The 18,260-nt window shown below is 36.5% G+C and overlaps 2 protein-coding genes across 3 annotated transcripts in view; both read left to right on the plus strand.

Moving 5' to 3' along the window:
* Positions 1-18,260, plus strand: part of LOC116170321 (adenylate cyclase type 3-like) — a 195,495-nt gene that overhangs the window by 64,509 nt on the left and 112,726 nt on the right. For both annotated transcript variants that reach the window (XM_031486631.1, XM_031486632.1), the window contains 2 exons: positions 7,001-7,112; positions 7,185-7,312. In XM_031486631.1, coding sequence (XP_031342491.1) covers positions 7,001-7,112; positions 7,185-7,312 — 240 coding nt within the window. The remainder of the gene's footprint in view (positions 1-7,000; positions 7,113-7,184; positions 7,313-18,260) is intronic.
* On the plus strand, positions 16,290-17,694 carry LOC116170330 (venom acid phosphatase Acph-1-like). Its single transcript, XM_031486647.1, has 5 exons — positions 16,290-16,314; positions 16,361-16,465; positions 16,520-16,762; positions 16,811-16,999; positions 17,051-17,694. Exons 1-5 carry the CDS (start codon positions 16,303-16,305, stop codon positions 17,087-17,089), a joined length of 588 nt encoding a protein of 195 aa, XP_031342507.1. The 5' UTR covers positions 16,290-16,302; the 3' UTR covers positions 17,090-17,694.

Consider the following 18,260-nt stretch of genomic DNA (forward strand, 5'->3'; position numbering starts at 1 on the left):
AGGTCATCTGATTATGACAATGCCTTGCGCATGAAGGAATCAAACGAGTTACTGTCGCTTGTATCTCCCCTTTTTTGGTTGTGTGATGTGGACGAGTGAAGTCTACTGCAATTACAAGAAAAGTGTAAAATGAAACTGTTTTAATCGAAATAGTACGTAAACCGTAAAATTTAATGAAGTAACAGGAAAAAATTAAAGGGTTTTCGCCTTTAGGCCAGTAACTTTAACCTATATTTCATACATTAATCAGAACTCTCCAAACGGCCATAGCTATATAAAAAATGAAAAAAATGTTTTCGCCTAATAGCGATGCAACTTCGATGCATTGTCCATGTGTAGAAAAGAAAATAAGTTAAGGCATAAATGTTCTTATAAATAAAAAACTTAATGAATATGTATGATATAATGATAAGTAGAGGCCTCGGGCGGACGGACGGACGAAGAAGGTGACCATATTAGCGCCTTCAAATACGATCTGAAAAATGCACTAAAGGTGAAGAACATGAAATTTTTGTCATGTTGAGGCTAAACAACTTACTATATTCGTCCTTGTTGAAAATGGAGCAAGATAAATGCTTTAATAATTGACAGACCGTGGAAGCACATTTAACAACCACTTTCCCTTGACATTTTGCTGTAATTGTCGCCCAGTTTTCGTTGCTGCTATATCGATTCTTCAAAATGTACTGGAACAATTGAAGACGTATTCTGACGGGCTGCGTTTGTGAGTGAGGTAAATATGGCGCGTGGCGGAGAACATTCCCTTTTTACCGTACGGAAAATGTAAATCTCATTTTGTTGGGTCCACACGATTCTAGTGTCTAGTCTAGCACTACAAAACATTAAAAATTTAAATTAATTAGAGACCAAATGACGGATCGTCGTCAGAGTTGAATACTGGCGGCTTCACTTGAAACCGCATTCACAGGATTTCTGTAGCTTTGCGGTTCGAATGGAAATATCAATTTAACATAAGCCCTTCTGTTTCAAAAGGCCTAATTAAAATTTTCAATTCTCTCCTAATAAGAGTCTTTCCATTGCTAATTTTTATGATTAATTTTTCATTTCTCTTTTGGCGGAAATGAACGGAATAAAGTAAGTGAACAAGGATTTCGTACATGCAATGTTTGTTCCCAAATTTAATGGCCTGCACAACACAAACATAGCAGTTGATTGTTTCTCTGTAGCGCAGTAATTTAAAATGCGCTTGGTGTGGTATTCTGCAATGCTAATGTCGCTCGTCACCCTAATTTTGTGAATTAAGGATGTTGAGTGGAAGGTCCATTAACAAGCCCAACACCAATTCGTTTATATTAGCATATCACGCTTTCGAATTGATAAATACATAGATCTTACAAAAGCAAATTTAAAATTCATTCACATTTTTTAGCTCAATCCCCATAAATGCAGATTTGATTATATACGCAGTGCCCTAACAGTTTGTAAAATTACATTTTACTCATCAAGCTCAAGTTCTAAAATGTTCAGAGTTATTTCACGTATATGAAATTTAACTTAATTTCTAAACTAATCACAAAGTTGTTTTAGTCCACAAAGCAATATGTGTACTGTAATTGGTATGTCTTGTTGAACTACCTATATTTCTACTTCTCCAACTTCAAACACGTTTACGTTTGCTTGGTGAGCAAATAGGAAAGTGCAAATAATGTAACTGGAAATTACATTTTCTCTGAATTTGTTCTCTGAAATAATTGGTTAACGATTGAATGCTTAGGGTTTAAATCCTTATAAAAGATTGATCATCAAATAAAATCTAGTGACTTTGCCTTCTTGACGATATGACCCACATAAAAAGTCACGGAAAAAACGTTGCTTGGACCAAAAAATCTACAAGAACTCAGAAACACAAGGAATAATCCAATTACGACAATAAAATGCAAGAGAATTACATTAATCAAGTATCTGAACTAGTACAATGAGAATCAGGTGTCGAGTCAAATGTAACGAAACACAGAAGACGTCTTAAGTACACATCAAAAACAAGGTAAATCAAATTAATGTAAAAACTCGCGATCAATTTATACAAGCAACTCCTAAAATGGTTAACTCCATGTACATTAAAAAAATCAAAATGTTAAGGCTCTGCTCCCGGCGTCGTATATCAATTAGTTTAACACGAAAAAATACATGTGAAACAGACAACCGCGAAACAGCGAACAACCGAAACTGTACGAGGTACTTCCTCCACGGAATAAATGATTAAACGACTTATACAGGGCAACATCACATTGACAATACGAGCTGTGTCCGGAAAATATCGAGATTAGTCTCATAATAAAAAAATATTCATATTTTTGTGCAGTGAATCAGTATCTTACTCAATCTCTTTTCATCTCACTCTCATTTAGTTACTCCTATGTGCATTTATTACTATTTCATATTTTCCTTTGTATTATATTACTCAGTTATAAGCATTACTTGATTATGTTAATTCTAATTGTATTCAGGGAGCGGTGGAAGATCAGAACCTGCCTGTGCAGCAACTGAACCGATAACCCCTGTGGTTTCCATTTTTTTAATTTGGTGGAAATAAACACATTATTATTATTATTATTATTATTATTATTATCTTTCAAAATAGGACCCTTGGAGAACAAGAAAAAGTTAGGTTGGAGCTGTATGGTGGCTGCAGTAGGGTTGCACTACGGACGTGCGACTGGGGTAATTTCCATGATTGAAAATCCAATCGTTAACAATCTCTGACTCCATGTGTACTAATCCTTGATATCCTGGTGCATGACCTAGGGACCCAATTTCAGCAAATGACGACCCCTTATCAGCAGATGGAAAGGCTATCAAAGTGTGTTGGTACCCGCGGGCAAAATTTAATCAAAGGTTACGCATTCGTACGTCGACAGAATGGTAGGTAAAGCATCTCCCTACTTAATCTGGCCCTTACAGTTGAATTAAATTGAATTTGTACTGGTCCATTAGACTGGTAACAACTAAAATAGGACTTGAACCCGAAATTAAAACTAGACTTCAACCCTAAAAGAAAATTAAAAGGAAACCCTCTTCGTTGATAACCAAAAATGTACATACCTCTCTAAATAATAGGGCTAATTATAGATGAATCGTCGATGGAAATTAAAATGTTACAGTGATATCAGTCGAACCTAAAGAAAGATACACTTCAAGTAGATGTAATGCAAATGCCGGGTACTTACGATAAGCCAGAAAATGCGCACTCCTCACTATATCGGAGTTAAAGGCAAATCCGTCCAAACAATATTACTGACAATTCAACTCATGTATAAAAAATCGCATAAGCCGCAGTGAAATTGTCACTTTGACAGCGGCAAAAGTTACCTGCAACTTTTCCAGCGACAAATTCACTAGTGGTTTTTTCACTTATTCATTTTCGAACCAATTATCGCATTATCCTTTCCCATATGACTAGTTTGACGTCTGTCAATAATTGACTAGTTTGGTGAATTTCTTGTTCGTTAAATTGTCCTGCCGAATTACACTCGAGGGTTGTATTTAAACCGAGTAAATTTGGGTTGTTGCAATTCAAATCTGTTTCCTTTTAGCAATTGAACTCGAAAAACTGTCAACCTAAAAATGCTCCACCTTCGGTGTCGCATTTTTATTAGTTCACAGTTTTTCTCGTCTAATTGCTAGGCAACAGATTTTCATTACCTTAACAACCCAAATTTATTCGGTAAAATACAAACCTCTTGTGCAATTATAAGTGACAATTCAACTCATGTATAAAAAATCACATAAGCCGCAGTGTAATTGTCACTTTGACAGCGGCAAAAGTTACCTGCAACTTTTCCAGCGACAAATGCACTAGTCGTTTTTTCACTTATTCATTTTCGAACCAATAATCGCATTATCCTTACCCATATGACTAGTTTGACGTCTGTCAATAATTGATTAGTTTGGTGAATTTCTTGTTCGTTAAATTGTCCTGCCGAATTCCACTCGAGGTTTGTATTTAAACCGAATAAATTTGGGTTGTGGCAATTCAAATCTGTTTCCTTTTAGCAATTGGACTCGAAAAACTGTCAACCTAAAAATGCTCCACCTGCGGTTAAAAATGCTCCACCTGCGGTGTCGCATTTTTATTAGTTGACAGTTTTTCTCGTCTAATTGCTAGGCAACAGATTTTCATTACCTAAACAACCCAAATTTACTCGGTAAAATACAAACCTCTTGTGCAATTATAACTGAGAATTGAATCGCCAAAGTTTTGTAACATACAGCTGGAGGCAATTAGATTATTAGATTGTTTTTTCCTGCGTATTTTAATTTCTGTTGAGCATTGTTTTATGAATAAGTTTCGGACGTCTGGAGACGAAATGTCGCTGTAACTACAGCCAAAGTTGGTATCTTTATTAGCTTTACCTACTCCAAACCACTGACTATGCGCGAGGTCACTCGGTAGCGTGGGATTTGGTATATTACTTTAGCTGTTATTTATTTGGTTTAATTGCGTTAAATAAAAAGCCATTCTGTAGGCGTTCACTAATCACGTAATCAGTAGAAATTTAAGGGGAGGTAATTCTGGGAGAGCTTTTGATTCATTCGGTATTGAACTGCAAAGATACCTATTCACCGTAACATTTCATGTAACAATTTAGTTTTGAGGTTATGGGTGGCACCACGAAGCAGCTATTCTTGAGATTAGATCATTTTCCGCGTTTACCTCTATCTAATTGTAATTGGAACAGTGTTACAAAATTGTGAACTACGCGTAAGTTAGGCTTACTTCTGCCTACTTTAGTGAACTATTTGGAACAGTATTGTAAACTTGAATTAAACGGAAGGTGGACCCACAAAATTGAAATTTATAATTCTACTCATGAAATTGTGTGACTTTCCATCTCTGCACAATTTACAGTATTGCACTATTTGTAAATCAGATCAGAACAGCTGCTCTCGAAATTTTGTGAAACCTTCCATTCTTATTTCGATGCAACTTATCGGAATGGTGCTTAAAAGTTGTGAATTAGTCCGAAAGTAGACTTGGAAAACTAAAAATTAGTAATCTCAAGCGTCTGATCCTGAAGTGTATTTCGCAATACATATTATGTAAAACACAAATAACTATTATTCACTGATATCACAAATTTTAGATTGGAATTAACAAAGCAAATGAGCACTATTAAGTAAGTACCGTATCCACAGTATCCGCGACTTTTCCTTAACCTGCCGATGCCGGACGGGTACGGTACAATCGTCACCGTTGTTTTTCTGCTTGAACGAAACTCGTAATTTGATACCCATATACAAATACCAAGTGCAATAAAAATCAGTATACCTTATTTACTCCAGTTTCGACAATGATGTTGGGGCAGTAATACGGCAGGAAATTCTCCCCTTACATCAATAATGGGGCTCAAGACAAAATAAAAGAACTGTGGTGGAAATACCTCGGTCGTCGGATAACATTTTTTCTCTACATCAGCGTGGTCTTTGGCATCAAGGCGAGATTCTTCGTACGATGGCTTTGGTGGTTTATTGTGCAAGTGAATCCAAATTTCTTTGACAGCTTTACCGTCATTTTAACGGTTTATGTAATTGTTGACTAAATTGTTGTCTTTCTTCGCAGAAAAAAAGGAGAATTTTTGACAGTAATATTGTTTAACCATTAGGTATTTTTACAGAAAAGTTCAACACCCTATTTATTCAGAAGTGCGGTGACTCAACACCTATATAGAAATGTTTTTTGGATCTTCTTTCAAAATCCCGAATTGTTTATTATTACGATAACATATTCGAACGTTAACTACTCGTATCCTCTTTTTGCTCGAAAATGCACGTCACTTGAATTTCTTTACTTCGCGATTGAAAAACGTTCCTTCCGAATTATTCAGAGACGCACCGGAACTAGTACCTTTTTGCCCGCAATTACGACGCTATTTTTAAATCAACTGTTTGTAGGCCACATATTTATTACTTAAACTGTCACGGCGAATTCTCTCTTCTATCATTCTTAATGACGAATTAATTTGAAATGGCGATATCTACATTATTCCTATTGGTTAGTGGTTTCTTTTTAGCCCATCCCAAACGTTTACCAAACCCTGCAATTAAAGAAAACCGTTCACGCTAAGAACTTTTCTTAGGATGATCCCATTAATGTAATATCTAGCTCTTAAAAAATACTGAATTTAAGATATCCTTGCACCACCTCGGCGCTGCAATATCCTGAACTTATTACGACGATAATATAGGCATTGAAGCTTGAATGATGCACCAAATACGGACTTCATTCAACACGGTTTAAATTTTTATTACTGAAATTCCACCACCTTTTATTGGACAACGTAACCATCTGAATTTCTACACCCTACAATTTCCAATAATATTCAAACCCTTAAAATACAAATCTATCACAGTTGCAACAAAGTTCAAGAAAAAATTCACATTTAAAACTGGCCGCCACCGTTACATGTTTTATCCTCTTTTCCCCTTTTGAACATGCTTGACTGTTTCACCCTGTGTCTGTGGACCTGTTATGATTTCCAATATTCTCTATGGTTGACTATAAAACCGATACAGTCGTGAATTTCCCTTTAGTGGAAAACACCACAATTGAAGTGCATGTTTCATTTGATTGTGGTATTATTATTAAGGGAGCAAGGGTTTTTGCGTGATGATAATTCCCCGTTTCATAAAATTCTAACGATGCTGCAGACATAAATCAGAGCGGTAAAAACTTGGAGACCTCGACAATTGCCTACATAACAATATGTAAATCTGCGAAATTGTTCGAGGGATATAAATTTATTTCATTTATCTGCAAAATCTTTTCAATATTTGTATTTGAACCTTTTTTTCCCATGATGAAAACATCGCGCCCGCAGGCTAATGTTTGATTTATAATCTGAAGGGCCCTACGGCCGTTGAGAGATGTTTTTATAAATCAAGTAGACTATAGAATCTCGCGAAACTGAATTATAACTTATAAAGTATACAATAACAGAAAGTTTTTAGTAGTATCATAATTTTCTTCTTTTCTTTTCAGCATTCTGTATGCCGACATCGTAGGCTTTACGGCAATATCCTCAACTTATTCCGCTCAAGAACTCGTGAAGATTTTAAACGAACTATTTGCAAGATTTGATAAACTTGCCGATGTAAGACTTTTTCGTATTTCGTTCCCGGCGCTGTAATCTTTCAAGGCACTAATGGGAATTGTGTAATTTCAGAAATACGAACAACTGAGGATAAAAATCCTGGGAGACTGTTACTATTGCATTAGCGGAGCTCCAAGGGAACGGCCAGATCATGCTGCACTATGCGTACATATGGGCTTGTCGATGGTCAAAGCGATTAAGTAAGTACAAACGTTTTTCCTTGTTATTAATTAGTATTTGGTGAGCTCTATACTTTTGCAAGTAAACCGATAAGGATAAATTGGTTATCCACCAACGTTATACGCTATCAATACGTTTACGCTGCGCTTTTCCACTGATCATAAATTGTGACTAGACTTCTATAACTGACCGTAATACTTGCGAGGGGACTGTTCATTTTGTAACGATGAGCCTTATGATTTTATACCCTCGGTCGCCATTAAACTAAGCACGTGGAACCAATACCGTTTAAAATGAAAAATCAAGCCTGCCATTAAGTTAAACTAGCTTCGTAACTTCCCTGTAGAAGCTGCCTATTTTGCTTCACCCTACGCATTTTATACCCTCGAGCAAGAGAAAGTTTAAATTCTTGGGAGCTTCTTGTGAGAACGTCAATCGATCCATTTCTTTATCGTGATTTAAATTTCCCTTTAACGAAACTTGAATGTTCCCTACAATATTCTTTTACACCCAAACCCATCTAACGAGGGGACCTTCCAAGCTGTAACACTGCGAGTTAGATGGCACTTGCTATATCGGCGAGTACAAGCACAAATAAATCTTGTATGTAAGTCAAGGGAAGGTATTAACATGTCGTAGGCATTTGTTAAGAATGACCCCTCCTGTTGAAAAGATTCTCCCCACAGAAATTACACTCCGTTTTGACGGAGAGTGTATGGGATTGAACAAAATCAAAACGTTTACCGTATATACAGCAGGTACAGCGTGTTTCATTCTGCGATTCTCCCCCAAAAGCTTTTTAGATCTTCCTTTTATGTCGAGGCATATGTGTACCAAATTTGGTTAAAATCAGTTCAGCCGTTTAACCGGAAATGACGGTAAAGACCGAAGATCATTAAGATTTTGTGTGATTCGGATTGCGGGTGCTTCAAAAAAAGTGCATATAAATATAAATCTCTGCGTATGTCAGTTGTGGACTTTGTCACTTTCACCTGCTACATCAAGTCAAATATAGCACAACACATATTCAAAACAAGTCACCCTGCCAAATACTAGTATGCATAATTACTCAGTTCAAATAAATAGTAGGAGCATAACGTTAAGTATCACATTACAACAAAACAAAGGAACACGTCGTGGAAAAATATTCGACATGCAAAATAAATGAAATGTGCTGCAAGAAAATCAATTATAAATTAACAATTTATGTATCGATGTTAACTGTGCGGTGGGCAATAGCATTTTTGTACATTTCCTTGTGGAGACTGCGGTAATCCGTGATGAAGACTCTCTCAAGGCAATCAATAACAAAGTTCGCTGGAAAAGTGAGCTGTCAAAATGAATTTTCAATAAGAGATTAGAACTTACTCTACTCTTAAAGATATATATTGTTATCTTTGTAACACCACCTAACATTTTAACGAGGAATATGATGTATTATGTCGTTTTTTACAGATCTAGCGGTGAACTACGAACAGTGCTACATGATACGCGTTTTAAGTAGGGTGTTTCGTTCACTTGCCAACAAATGCCAAGGAACACAAAACGTACACGACCATTAGAAAACTAAACCTTCACGTGTCCTTTGATTTGCACTTATCAGTATAAAACTGAAATGTCAATGTTTATAACATTTATCTGCGCCTGTAGGATAACTCTCACTTATCCCGGTCATTTTAAGTGGGATAAGAACTTAATTACCACACTCAGTGGGATAAGAACTTCATTACCACACTCAGTGGGATATGCCCTTGTCAAAATAATGTATGATCAAAAATTAACTATCATATATATATATTGTAAACATTAACGTCTGATGGAAGAGTTCCAGACTCACTCATGACATAAGCAAAGAAATCAGAAGCAAAATTTTTCACGTACAAATTTTCTTGACGTTAGGATTTTCTTGTTTCTATGGCGTCGAAAACTGCTAACTATGCTACTTCGATTGAAATTTAAAAAAATGCATCAAATTTATTTTTCGTTTTTAGCAGTAGAAGAACAGTCGCAGATAAAAAGTTGTATTTAATACTTGGGCTAACGGCCATTAACATACTCATGCTCTTACAATAGCTCGGGCTAACGCCCTCGTATGCGCAATTGTCGCATTCGTAAGTTAATGAGGCCGTTATCCCACTGATTAAATAAATAACTATTATCCAACACCTCTATGTTATCCAGTCATTATCATGACGAAATTAAACGAGTAAGGTATAATATAACCCACTAATGAGTTATGGACGTAAAATAACTCACTAGCAAGATAAAGTGCAGGAACATTCTTTATTTCATACTGTCCGGTAGATGTTCGATTACACTATCATTTTGAGTCCGGTAGGTGAGTTATTACAGCATCAGAGCCGGTAAGTGTCGCTAAGCAACACTTACCGGACTGTTACTTGTTTACATCAAATTTGACATCTTCACACAATTAATTAAAAACCCCAACATAAATTTGGCTGTAATTCTTTATTTCAAACATTAACATTGATTGTAATGAAACAATTTGTATTGCCCTCAACACTAACGCCTGGGTTATTACTGGATGTCGAGTTAGTAATGTTTGATCCCTTCTGCTGTAGAACTTCAATGAAATTTTCGCCGCCTTGTATCAGTTGTATGTATCATACGGCCAATCTTAACTTTTCCTTCTACCGAGCCTTCGATGTATATTTTTCTGCCGTCGATGAGCTTTTCCATGCCCCATGACGCTTTAACACCGAAACCCAGGCAAAAAAATCTCAATTCAAAAACTTACTGCATCCAAACAGTATGCCAACATGACGTTTTCCTCTACTTGTTTCGCCCCATGTTCGTTCCTCAATTGGCAAACCACTTAGTACTCTTTTTCATACCTTGCGGCCGACTTCTTAGGAACCAACTTTTCGGTTGCTTCATGAGATTTCGACAGGATTGTATCGGGAACAGTGGAACATCCCACAACGTTTATAGCGTCCATTTTTTCAGTGAAAAAAATTCCATGTCAACAAAGTACAAACTATAGCAACGGCCGTTGCCACAGAAACAAGGTAATGCGATTTTTACAATATAATGAAATTTTGTAATCTTTGAAATGAAATAATGATACAAAACAGACTTACAGTATGAAATAAAATACGTTACGATATACGTCCGGTAGTACTTGTAACAGTACTCGTTTAAGACATTCTTGACTCGGCTCCTGACGTCGCCTCGTCCATAATGTCTAACTCGTACTGTTACAAGCATTGAGTTAGAAAACTAATGGAGGGAATCAAATGCTTGGCCAGACGTAGACCACGGGAACCAAAAGTGGCCTCTAACTGTGATTAAAGTACCACACCACTTCCGTTATCATTAGCGTCTCACTTCAGTGGCGTAGAGATATAATTTTCTTTCCACTAATAGGAATAATAACAAAAAAAACGTATAGAAGGAGTAAAATACATGCTCGTGGTAAAGTAAACAAAATAGACAAGGATGGGAAAGTATGCAGATTTAATATAATCATTGATTACAAATCTAAATATACATTGATGTGTTCCAGTAGTATAATTAAGGCCAGTTTACTATAACCACTACAACTTGACAACTCCCATTAAATTCACTGTGTTGATCAACAGCTACAATTGATTGGTTGGTCTCAGGTTCATTACAAGTTTTGATAGTACCTACCTACTGCATATTTGACGAGATCTTTGATGAACATTTTCCGGTGCAACCTTTGGTCGAAATCACAGTCAATGAAGCATTGTGAGCACAAAAGTAAATTTCGAGAGCTGTTCTTGAGATATATTTACAAATGTTAGGTAACCATTTTGCTCGAAGTACCGGTTCGTTTGGAAAACTAAGAAACATAAACTAGGTACCTACAACCTCGCATACAACATGATAAATGACATGTCTTACCGATGAAAGGAAATGCCATGTTTCTTCCCTTTATGAGAAATTTTGCATGATACGCAGCTAATCATTCTCAATTCACAAAATTGCGTGTGATAAAAACACTATGCGGCAGTTAGTTATTTATATAAACCAGAGCATAAACCGATCAGAAATTATTAGGTACTTTAAAATGGCAAATTTAATAAAATTTGAATTTGGTGGAAAACTGACAGTGACAGGACCCGCGTTTTCATATGTCAAATAATGTCGGTCAAAATGTACCTTCACGGGAACCTATCCACGCGAGTGGCCTCTATCTGTGGCAGCTTCCGTCTACAAAAATTCTTACCCCCTCCACCATTATATTCCCTCGATTCGTTTTCTAACTCAATGGTTACAAGTAACCTACCGGACTTATAACGTAAATAACTATTTATTAATTATTCTGACAAAATCAACACAAAAATCTAATTTAAATTCACATTGATATTGAAATTAAAGGAATCATGAAGTATGTCGGAAGAATTTTCAACAGAAACACAATCCATTTCATTCGAGAAGGAAGTCGAGGCTAACGGAATATCAACGACTTTTTTTTGGCGCCTCCTTGAATCCTTTTGGCTATATCGATTTTGTTGTTGACTGAATCTTGGATATAGCCTTCGGCCACCGTGGACGATTTCCATCCACCGTGGACGATTTCCATCCACCGTGGCGTTTCAGTGTTGTTATATCGGCTCCTGCGTTTGCCAGAAGAGTTGCAGACGCACGTCTCATGCTGTGTCCAGTATATGAGTGGGCTTCGGGTAGGTTCAAGAAGGAAGCAACTGCCTGGGGTACCTTAGATATGGTATTTATACCAACTGCCTGGATAGTGCATTTCTCTTTCTGGTAATTCACGAAAAATCTGCGGTGTGGAACGTTCTTGGGTCTCAAAGAAACATATTTCCTGTACAGCTCCAGAATGTTTATAGAGAATCCTTCTGTCATGATAGTAAAACTTCGTGACACATTTGTCTTCGAGTCGGGTATGGAGACATATAAGTATCCTCCCTTATCTTCAATATCATCAACTGTCAGTTTGGTGATTTCATCACAACGACAGGCACCTGATATCCCCATTACCAATGCAACCTAGAAAAATACAAAACACATGAACATAAAGCTAATATATAAAGAAATTATGAATCGGTACCTTTATCATCAAGTATTTACTATCAGGTGCCTGTGTCAAAAACTTCTCTACATGTTCTCTTTCCAAAGTCTTCGCCTTTTTAGGTTTGTGAGTCCTTGCTTCATTCTTCAGATAGCTTATCAGTTTTCCATATTTTGATATGTCGACATTCTTATATACCTTCAAAGTACTTTTTACCATGGAATATTTCGTCCACATCGAAGAAGGTGCCAATTTTCTTCTGTAATTGTGGAAATAAGCCAGCATGACCTCTTCGTTGACTCCATTCAGACCTTGCTGTTCCCTCCATTCTTCAAACTGGCGGAACTCTTTGTCGTAATTGTCTTTAGATTTTCTTGGCAGCAAACTAAGACATGCTGCCTCAGCCTGTTTCATTACTTCTTCAGGAACAAAAAGGGGTTCTTGCAAATCTGCCATTATTCAGAAAATTTTCTGACTAAATTTTTTGTTGTTTATTATTCCCCATAGTAACGAATTATTGCTTTTGTATTCCATGCACTCTAGCTTTTCGCGGAACACGCAGTTTTTAAGATTTCCACGTTTTAAACCAGCTTGAGGAGGTGTTGGATAAAGTTTTGTATGGTGCACGTGTGTTAATTACAAATAAGTCACTTGAGAAAATAACCCCACTCGGCCTGACGACCTCGTGGGCTTACTTTTTTCTCGCGTGACTTATTTGTAATATAACACACTTATACCATAAATAACTATTAAATCAATTTTTAGCAAACGGATCAAATCGTAGTCTGGAAAATTATCAATATCGTCTTCCTCAGAAAACATAGGAGCGATAATTGTTAAATAACTATCAAACAAATTAATGTAGTAATTACAATTCAATTGTATCGAAAACCAATACGTAATCAAACGTTATATCAAGGAGTCATAACGGCCTTTTGAGCTCAGAAGTACGCTTTTTGCCTTATCTGGAACAGATAACACCACAAACAAACAAACAAGGGGGATAGTGAACAGCAGGCCACATAAATTTTGCAGTAGCAATGTCTAACGGTTGACACTAGGTTAAATCGAATACTAAAACCGTAATTGATACTAAACAAAAATTAATAGTCCAATTTACGTTAATTAACAAAAAAAAATTTTGATCGACAAATGAAACCTATTACACTCGGATAGCCTCTAGCGACAAACTAAAGAACTAGTGGAATATAAATTTGACATTTTAAATTGGTTAGAAAACAGAACGTTACAAGCTGTAGTGGAATTTTTTTCCTTGCGCGCGGTGCGGTGAAGTGCCTTTTTCGTTCACATTAAAGATCAATATATAGTAATTATTTGGGTAATTCATCAAGAAGTATCCACCCTCGCCGACTCTCCAACTTCAGTGGAGTATTACGTCCTCGTTGGTTCACCAAGTCTTAGACGATCTGCGATTGGAGCTAATTGCAGCAGCTGTGTACTAACAGGAGAACACAGATAAATGTTACTAGAGAACAAGAGAAGGCCTAGTGCAGTGGACTGTGGTACATACTGTACTGTACTGTACCGTAACCGAAACCGAAAGTAACAGAAACTTTAAGTAGCAGTAATGTGAAGAACATCAAACGTAATAAAATGTGATTTGCATAAGAGCAAGGGATCAGCTATATGGCACTACATATTCATCAAACAGACAGTATTTTTAATTCCTCATTCTAGAACTACCTCGATGCGAAATAACTATAAATAGTGAGGGGAAAATGCACTATATAGAGCTGTGTTTGTAAACTTCTACAATCGTTATATTCTATTTTTATCTTCCAGGTTTCACGTCCCCAGAAACGTATTGAAACGTATGCGTGCTTAAAACCTTTGAAATGCAGATAAGGTGTAAAGATAGTGACATTATAATATCTCGTTTATGCGCCAACATCGCCGCTCGACGTTTCACATAGAAATTGATTGCATCGCTATTCAGTTTTACACAATTACATTTTATGGTGTAAGGAGTTGATTTTTCATTGGCCCACCTTCCAGAAAGAAAACTATTTTTATTGGCCTAATATACCTCTGAGCATTTCAAGGTTTCCTTTGACATGTATGAATATAAATTCAGAATTAAGGTAAAGATAAATCTTGTTGTTGTTTGTTCTTACTCGTCAGTATCGCAATAATAAAGGCTACAAATTGAATTTCCATAACAATTAACAAGATAGATGTAGGAACTACTACTTTCTTAATTCTTGTATTACATATTGGAGTTTTACGAAATGAGATAGAGGACAATGAATAGAAATTCATTTGATTCAGCAAGAACCGTCTGTGTGGCTCAATGGTAGAAAGTTGGGCTATATAGCCGGGAGGTCGGGTGTTCGAACCTATAGGTTGAAGTGAATTTTTCATCTGTGGCAGAGATCCTTAGATCAGTTTCGAGCGTTATGCCGGCTACTCCGTATTATAATGCAGTTTTCAGTGTCAAATGCTTTATTTCGTCTCAAAAAGGGGCCAGTTTTGCCCCATTTAACCTACACCGTGACGGAGATCCAAATGATGAGCCACGAATTTGAACCACCCTGTACGTTCAGTTCACACGCTATTTAATTCTGCACCTACAAGCGTATTTTTTTATTAAAATTCAGTCACTCTAGGCCAACCAGTCGATACTGCATTCTAAAAAAGGCTATAATATTTAGTTTACTTTAAATAAACAGAGAAATAATGATTCCTACAATTTTATTAGGGGATGTGTAGTGCAAATCCCGCCCACTAATTACTTCGGAATTCCCAAATTATGAATCAACTCGCCAGAGATCAATATATTTGGAAGATGGCAATTAGAACTCCATGCGTTCTACCTTACACTTTCAGCTGTTTGTTTAAGGAAATGAAGGGGTCATTCCTCATTCTACTATTAAAATTTTATAACTAACAATTTAGATATCACATCTTTTGGAAGACAACTTACCGTAATTGTCAGGTACTTAGGAACATATAGGTACTTTGTAGATTTTCATTGGAGCGGTGGGCTTCATACTGGCAATAATAGCCATTGCTCTTTATGATTCCTAAATGCGTTCAATCAAGTTTCGTCTTTCTACCAATTGACAAACAATAAGAACAATAAGAAGTAATTGTCACTAAAAGTGCCAATAAACTTATTTATAAAATTAGTCATTGAACTTTATGACTCATAATAAATCAAATAAAATGCATGGCTAACAAAAGCCGAGAGGTTGTAGTGAATGCAGCTAAGACGTTATAGTGATGTGGCCTAACCATTGAATTGAAATGGAAATGGAGTACAGAGGAACCTCAACCATCCATCTGTCGGATTCGCTTACTACGAGAAAAAATGGAGAATTTGAGGAAGAAAAAGGTTTCTTCATTTTAAATTACACCGTTCACATAGTGAAAGATAGTTCACTTAAAAGAGTGGCCATAAAACTCCCCTTACCGTCACAGCCGCTCAATCAAATCTAAGTATTAGCCAAGATATTGTATCGTTTAATCTAATCAATAAGATGTTCTTATGGTATTATGATTACATACGCCACTCCACCAGGTAGCAACGACTTAAACAAATTAGTACTAAATCGAGATAATGTCAGGTTTTTAGCATAGGCAAAAAATCACCGGGAAACCCTCTACAACTTGGTATATTGCGTTTTGATTGAACATCATCGCATTCTCAGTGGTAATGAAGAATAACGAAAGCAGAAAGCTGTATTAATAATAAATGCGTGATTGAGATATGTGGGCATGCGAAATATCAATGTCAATTTTGATATCAGGTCAAGCATATTTTACAACCTGTTTTTCCCAATACAGGCAGGAAATCAAATTGGACATGTGATAAGATAATTTCACCTTATAAAAGGAAATTCATTCAATGCCATGTTTTTTTCTAAAGGTGGCGAGATGGGTCTAACACTCAGATATGCTGTGTATATTTTAAAATATTTGGCGATGGAGTGCATGATTTCTTACTGCGCAAATGAGAAAACCGTGCAAATGGCGTTTGCAGTAAGCCGTAACAGAAGGTTCATAATGTCAAGCAAAAAAATTCTAGGTCTTCCGACATGGAGATCGCACTACCGACGCCGGTACACTGTATCCCAACGATCCATATATTAACGAAACGTACGAACCCTATGGCCTGGGCGAGCTCACTAACGTAAGCAATATTTTTTAAATTGAAACTAGATAGACTCAAGAAAAAAAACTGCAGAGAGGTAAAAGGAGAGAATATAGGCTTGGTCAACTGCTACGTTTGAGATATGCATTGCTATTGGGAAAGCAATACAAAAAAGGGACAGTTAGGGCAGTCAGTACTGATTCCAGCAGAACACAGGAGTCGCTGGAATTGGTCTTGGCAAGTCTGTATCCTCCACGTTCTACAGAGTTGGAATGGAATAGATGGTTGAATTGGAACCCAATCGCTTTCGAAATTGCTCCACACGCGACCAATCGCGTAAGTACTGCAACCATAAGAACTTTTAGCATATTTTCCACGTTGTAGTTGCTTAGTATTGCCCTTATGTACTGCCCTAGTTATCGCCAACTCTTCGACGCCTATTCCAAAAGTGAAGAAGGTCAGCAGATCGAAAGCATGTTCAACTCACAATACGAGTACATATCTAACCACTCTGGTTTAAATGTCACCAAACTATTTAACTTATTTCGATTATACTTCGGCTTACTTTCTGAGGTAAATATATCTTTGCTGTTAAATACCTACTCGTGTTGAACGGATTTGCAGAGTGAATGGGGTTTAAAACTTCCCGAATGGACTAACTAGAACTATTTAACTAGAACAACTAAAAAAAATTACGAAATGGTCGTGGCTACACCACAATTAAATCAACTGTTCGGAGGATTTCTGCTTGAAGACATTATTAAGGAAATGAGGGCAAAAATGAACGAAAATGGTACCCTTAAGAAACGTAAAATTAACCTATATTCTGGTCACGAGCTTAACATTGCTGCTATACTGGGCGCCATGGATGTATTTTTCCCTCATATACCACCTTATGGCGCATGCGTACTTATTGAGCTTCATAGGTACAAAGATAGTTACTACGTTCAGGTAAAGCGTATCAAATCTATGTATGTACACTGTTTACAGTACGCACTACTCCTAGATTTTCTACCAGGACTATTCATCTAGGATGCTACAACCACTGACCGTACCAGGGTGTACGTTCGAATGTCCTTTTGAAGACTTTGCAAAGCTGTTGCAAAAAAATCTTCCAGACACGAAAAATGGAGACCCTTGCTTGATAACCAGAAATTAGCACTGTTTCAGTTTTTGTTTTAAAACTACCCGATTTTAATCAGTTTGTTTTATTAAAAAATGTCAATAATACGACTATGTTTCCAATACGTTATTGAACCAACAATCCTAAGCAGCTTTTGTCAGATTCGTAATATGTCATTAAATAATGTAAGTCTATAACTTGCATATTTAACGACATATTACCGACACATTCAAAACTCTTACTTTAAATACATATTAATAACTTGAAGAAAATGCATAAACACCGGATTCTCGATTGTAGTGTACCTACGAGAAATTGGAAAAGTATTGCAAAATAAATAAAGTTCCAGTTCTTCCAAAGCAAACGAGCCACGAATTGGTGAGGACAAAGCGCTGTCTATTCTCCACAGACCAAATAATGGCGTGGGAAAATAAAAAAATGCCGATGTCGCTTAATCACGGCAGAACCTAAGCTTGCTATTTTTGACGTCCCTAAATTAAATTCAGAATTGTCAGAAGCTTTACAATGAATTATATGGCTTCTGCTATAAAATAAAGTTTTGAATTATACACGACGATAAAGGGAAACTAACGTGAAAGTTAATTTTCACTCAATCTTTAAAATATACATTTATCGTTGTTAATGCAACAATGAATTTTAAATTTAAGCGCGCTTGTATATCGCGCTAGTTTGAGTAGGGATTCGGCGCAC

This window comes from Photinus pyralis, unplaced genomic scaffold (assembly GCF_008802855.1).
Source record: "Photinus pyralis isolate 1611_PpyrPB1 unplaced genomic scaffold, Ppyr1.3 Ppyr1.4_LG5, whole genome shotgun sequence".
NCBI classification, from domain to species: domain Eukaryota; kingdom Metazoa; phylum Arthropoda; class Insecta; order Coleoptera; family Lampyridae; genus Photinus; species Photinus pyralis.

Bases quoted from the DNA above. Each gene is read 5' to 3' on its own strand.
- LOC116170330 (XM_031486647.1), top strand. The intron at 16,763-16,810 runs GTAAGTACTGCA...TCCACGTTGTAG, and splicing joins CTCCACACGCGACCAATCGC to TTGCTTAGTATTGCCCTTAT. The intron at 17,000-17,050 runs GTAAATATATCT...ACGGATTTGCAG, and splicing joins ACTTCGGCTTACTTTCTGAG to AGTGAATGGGGTTTAAAACT.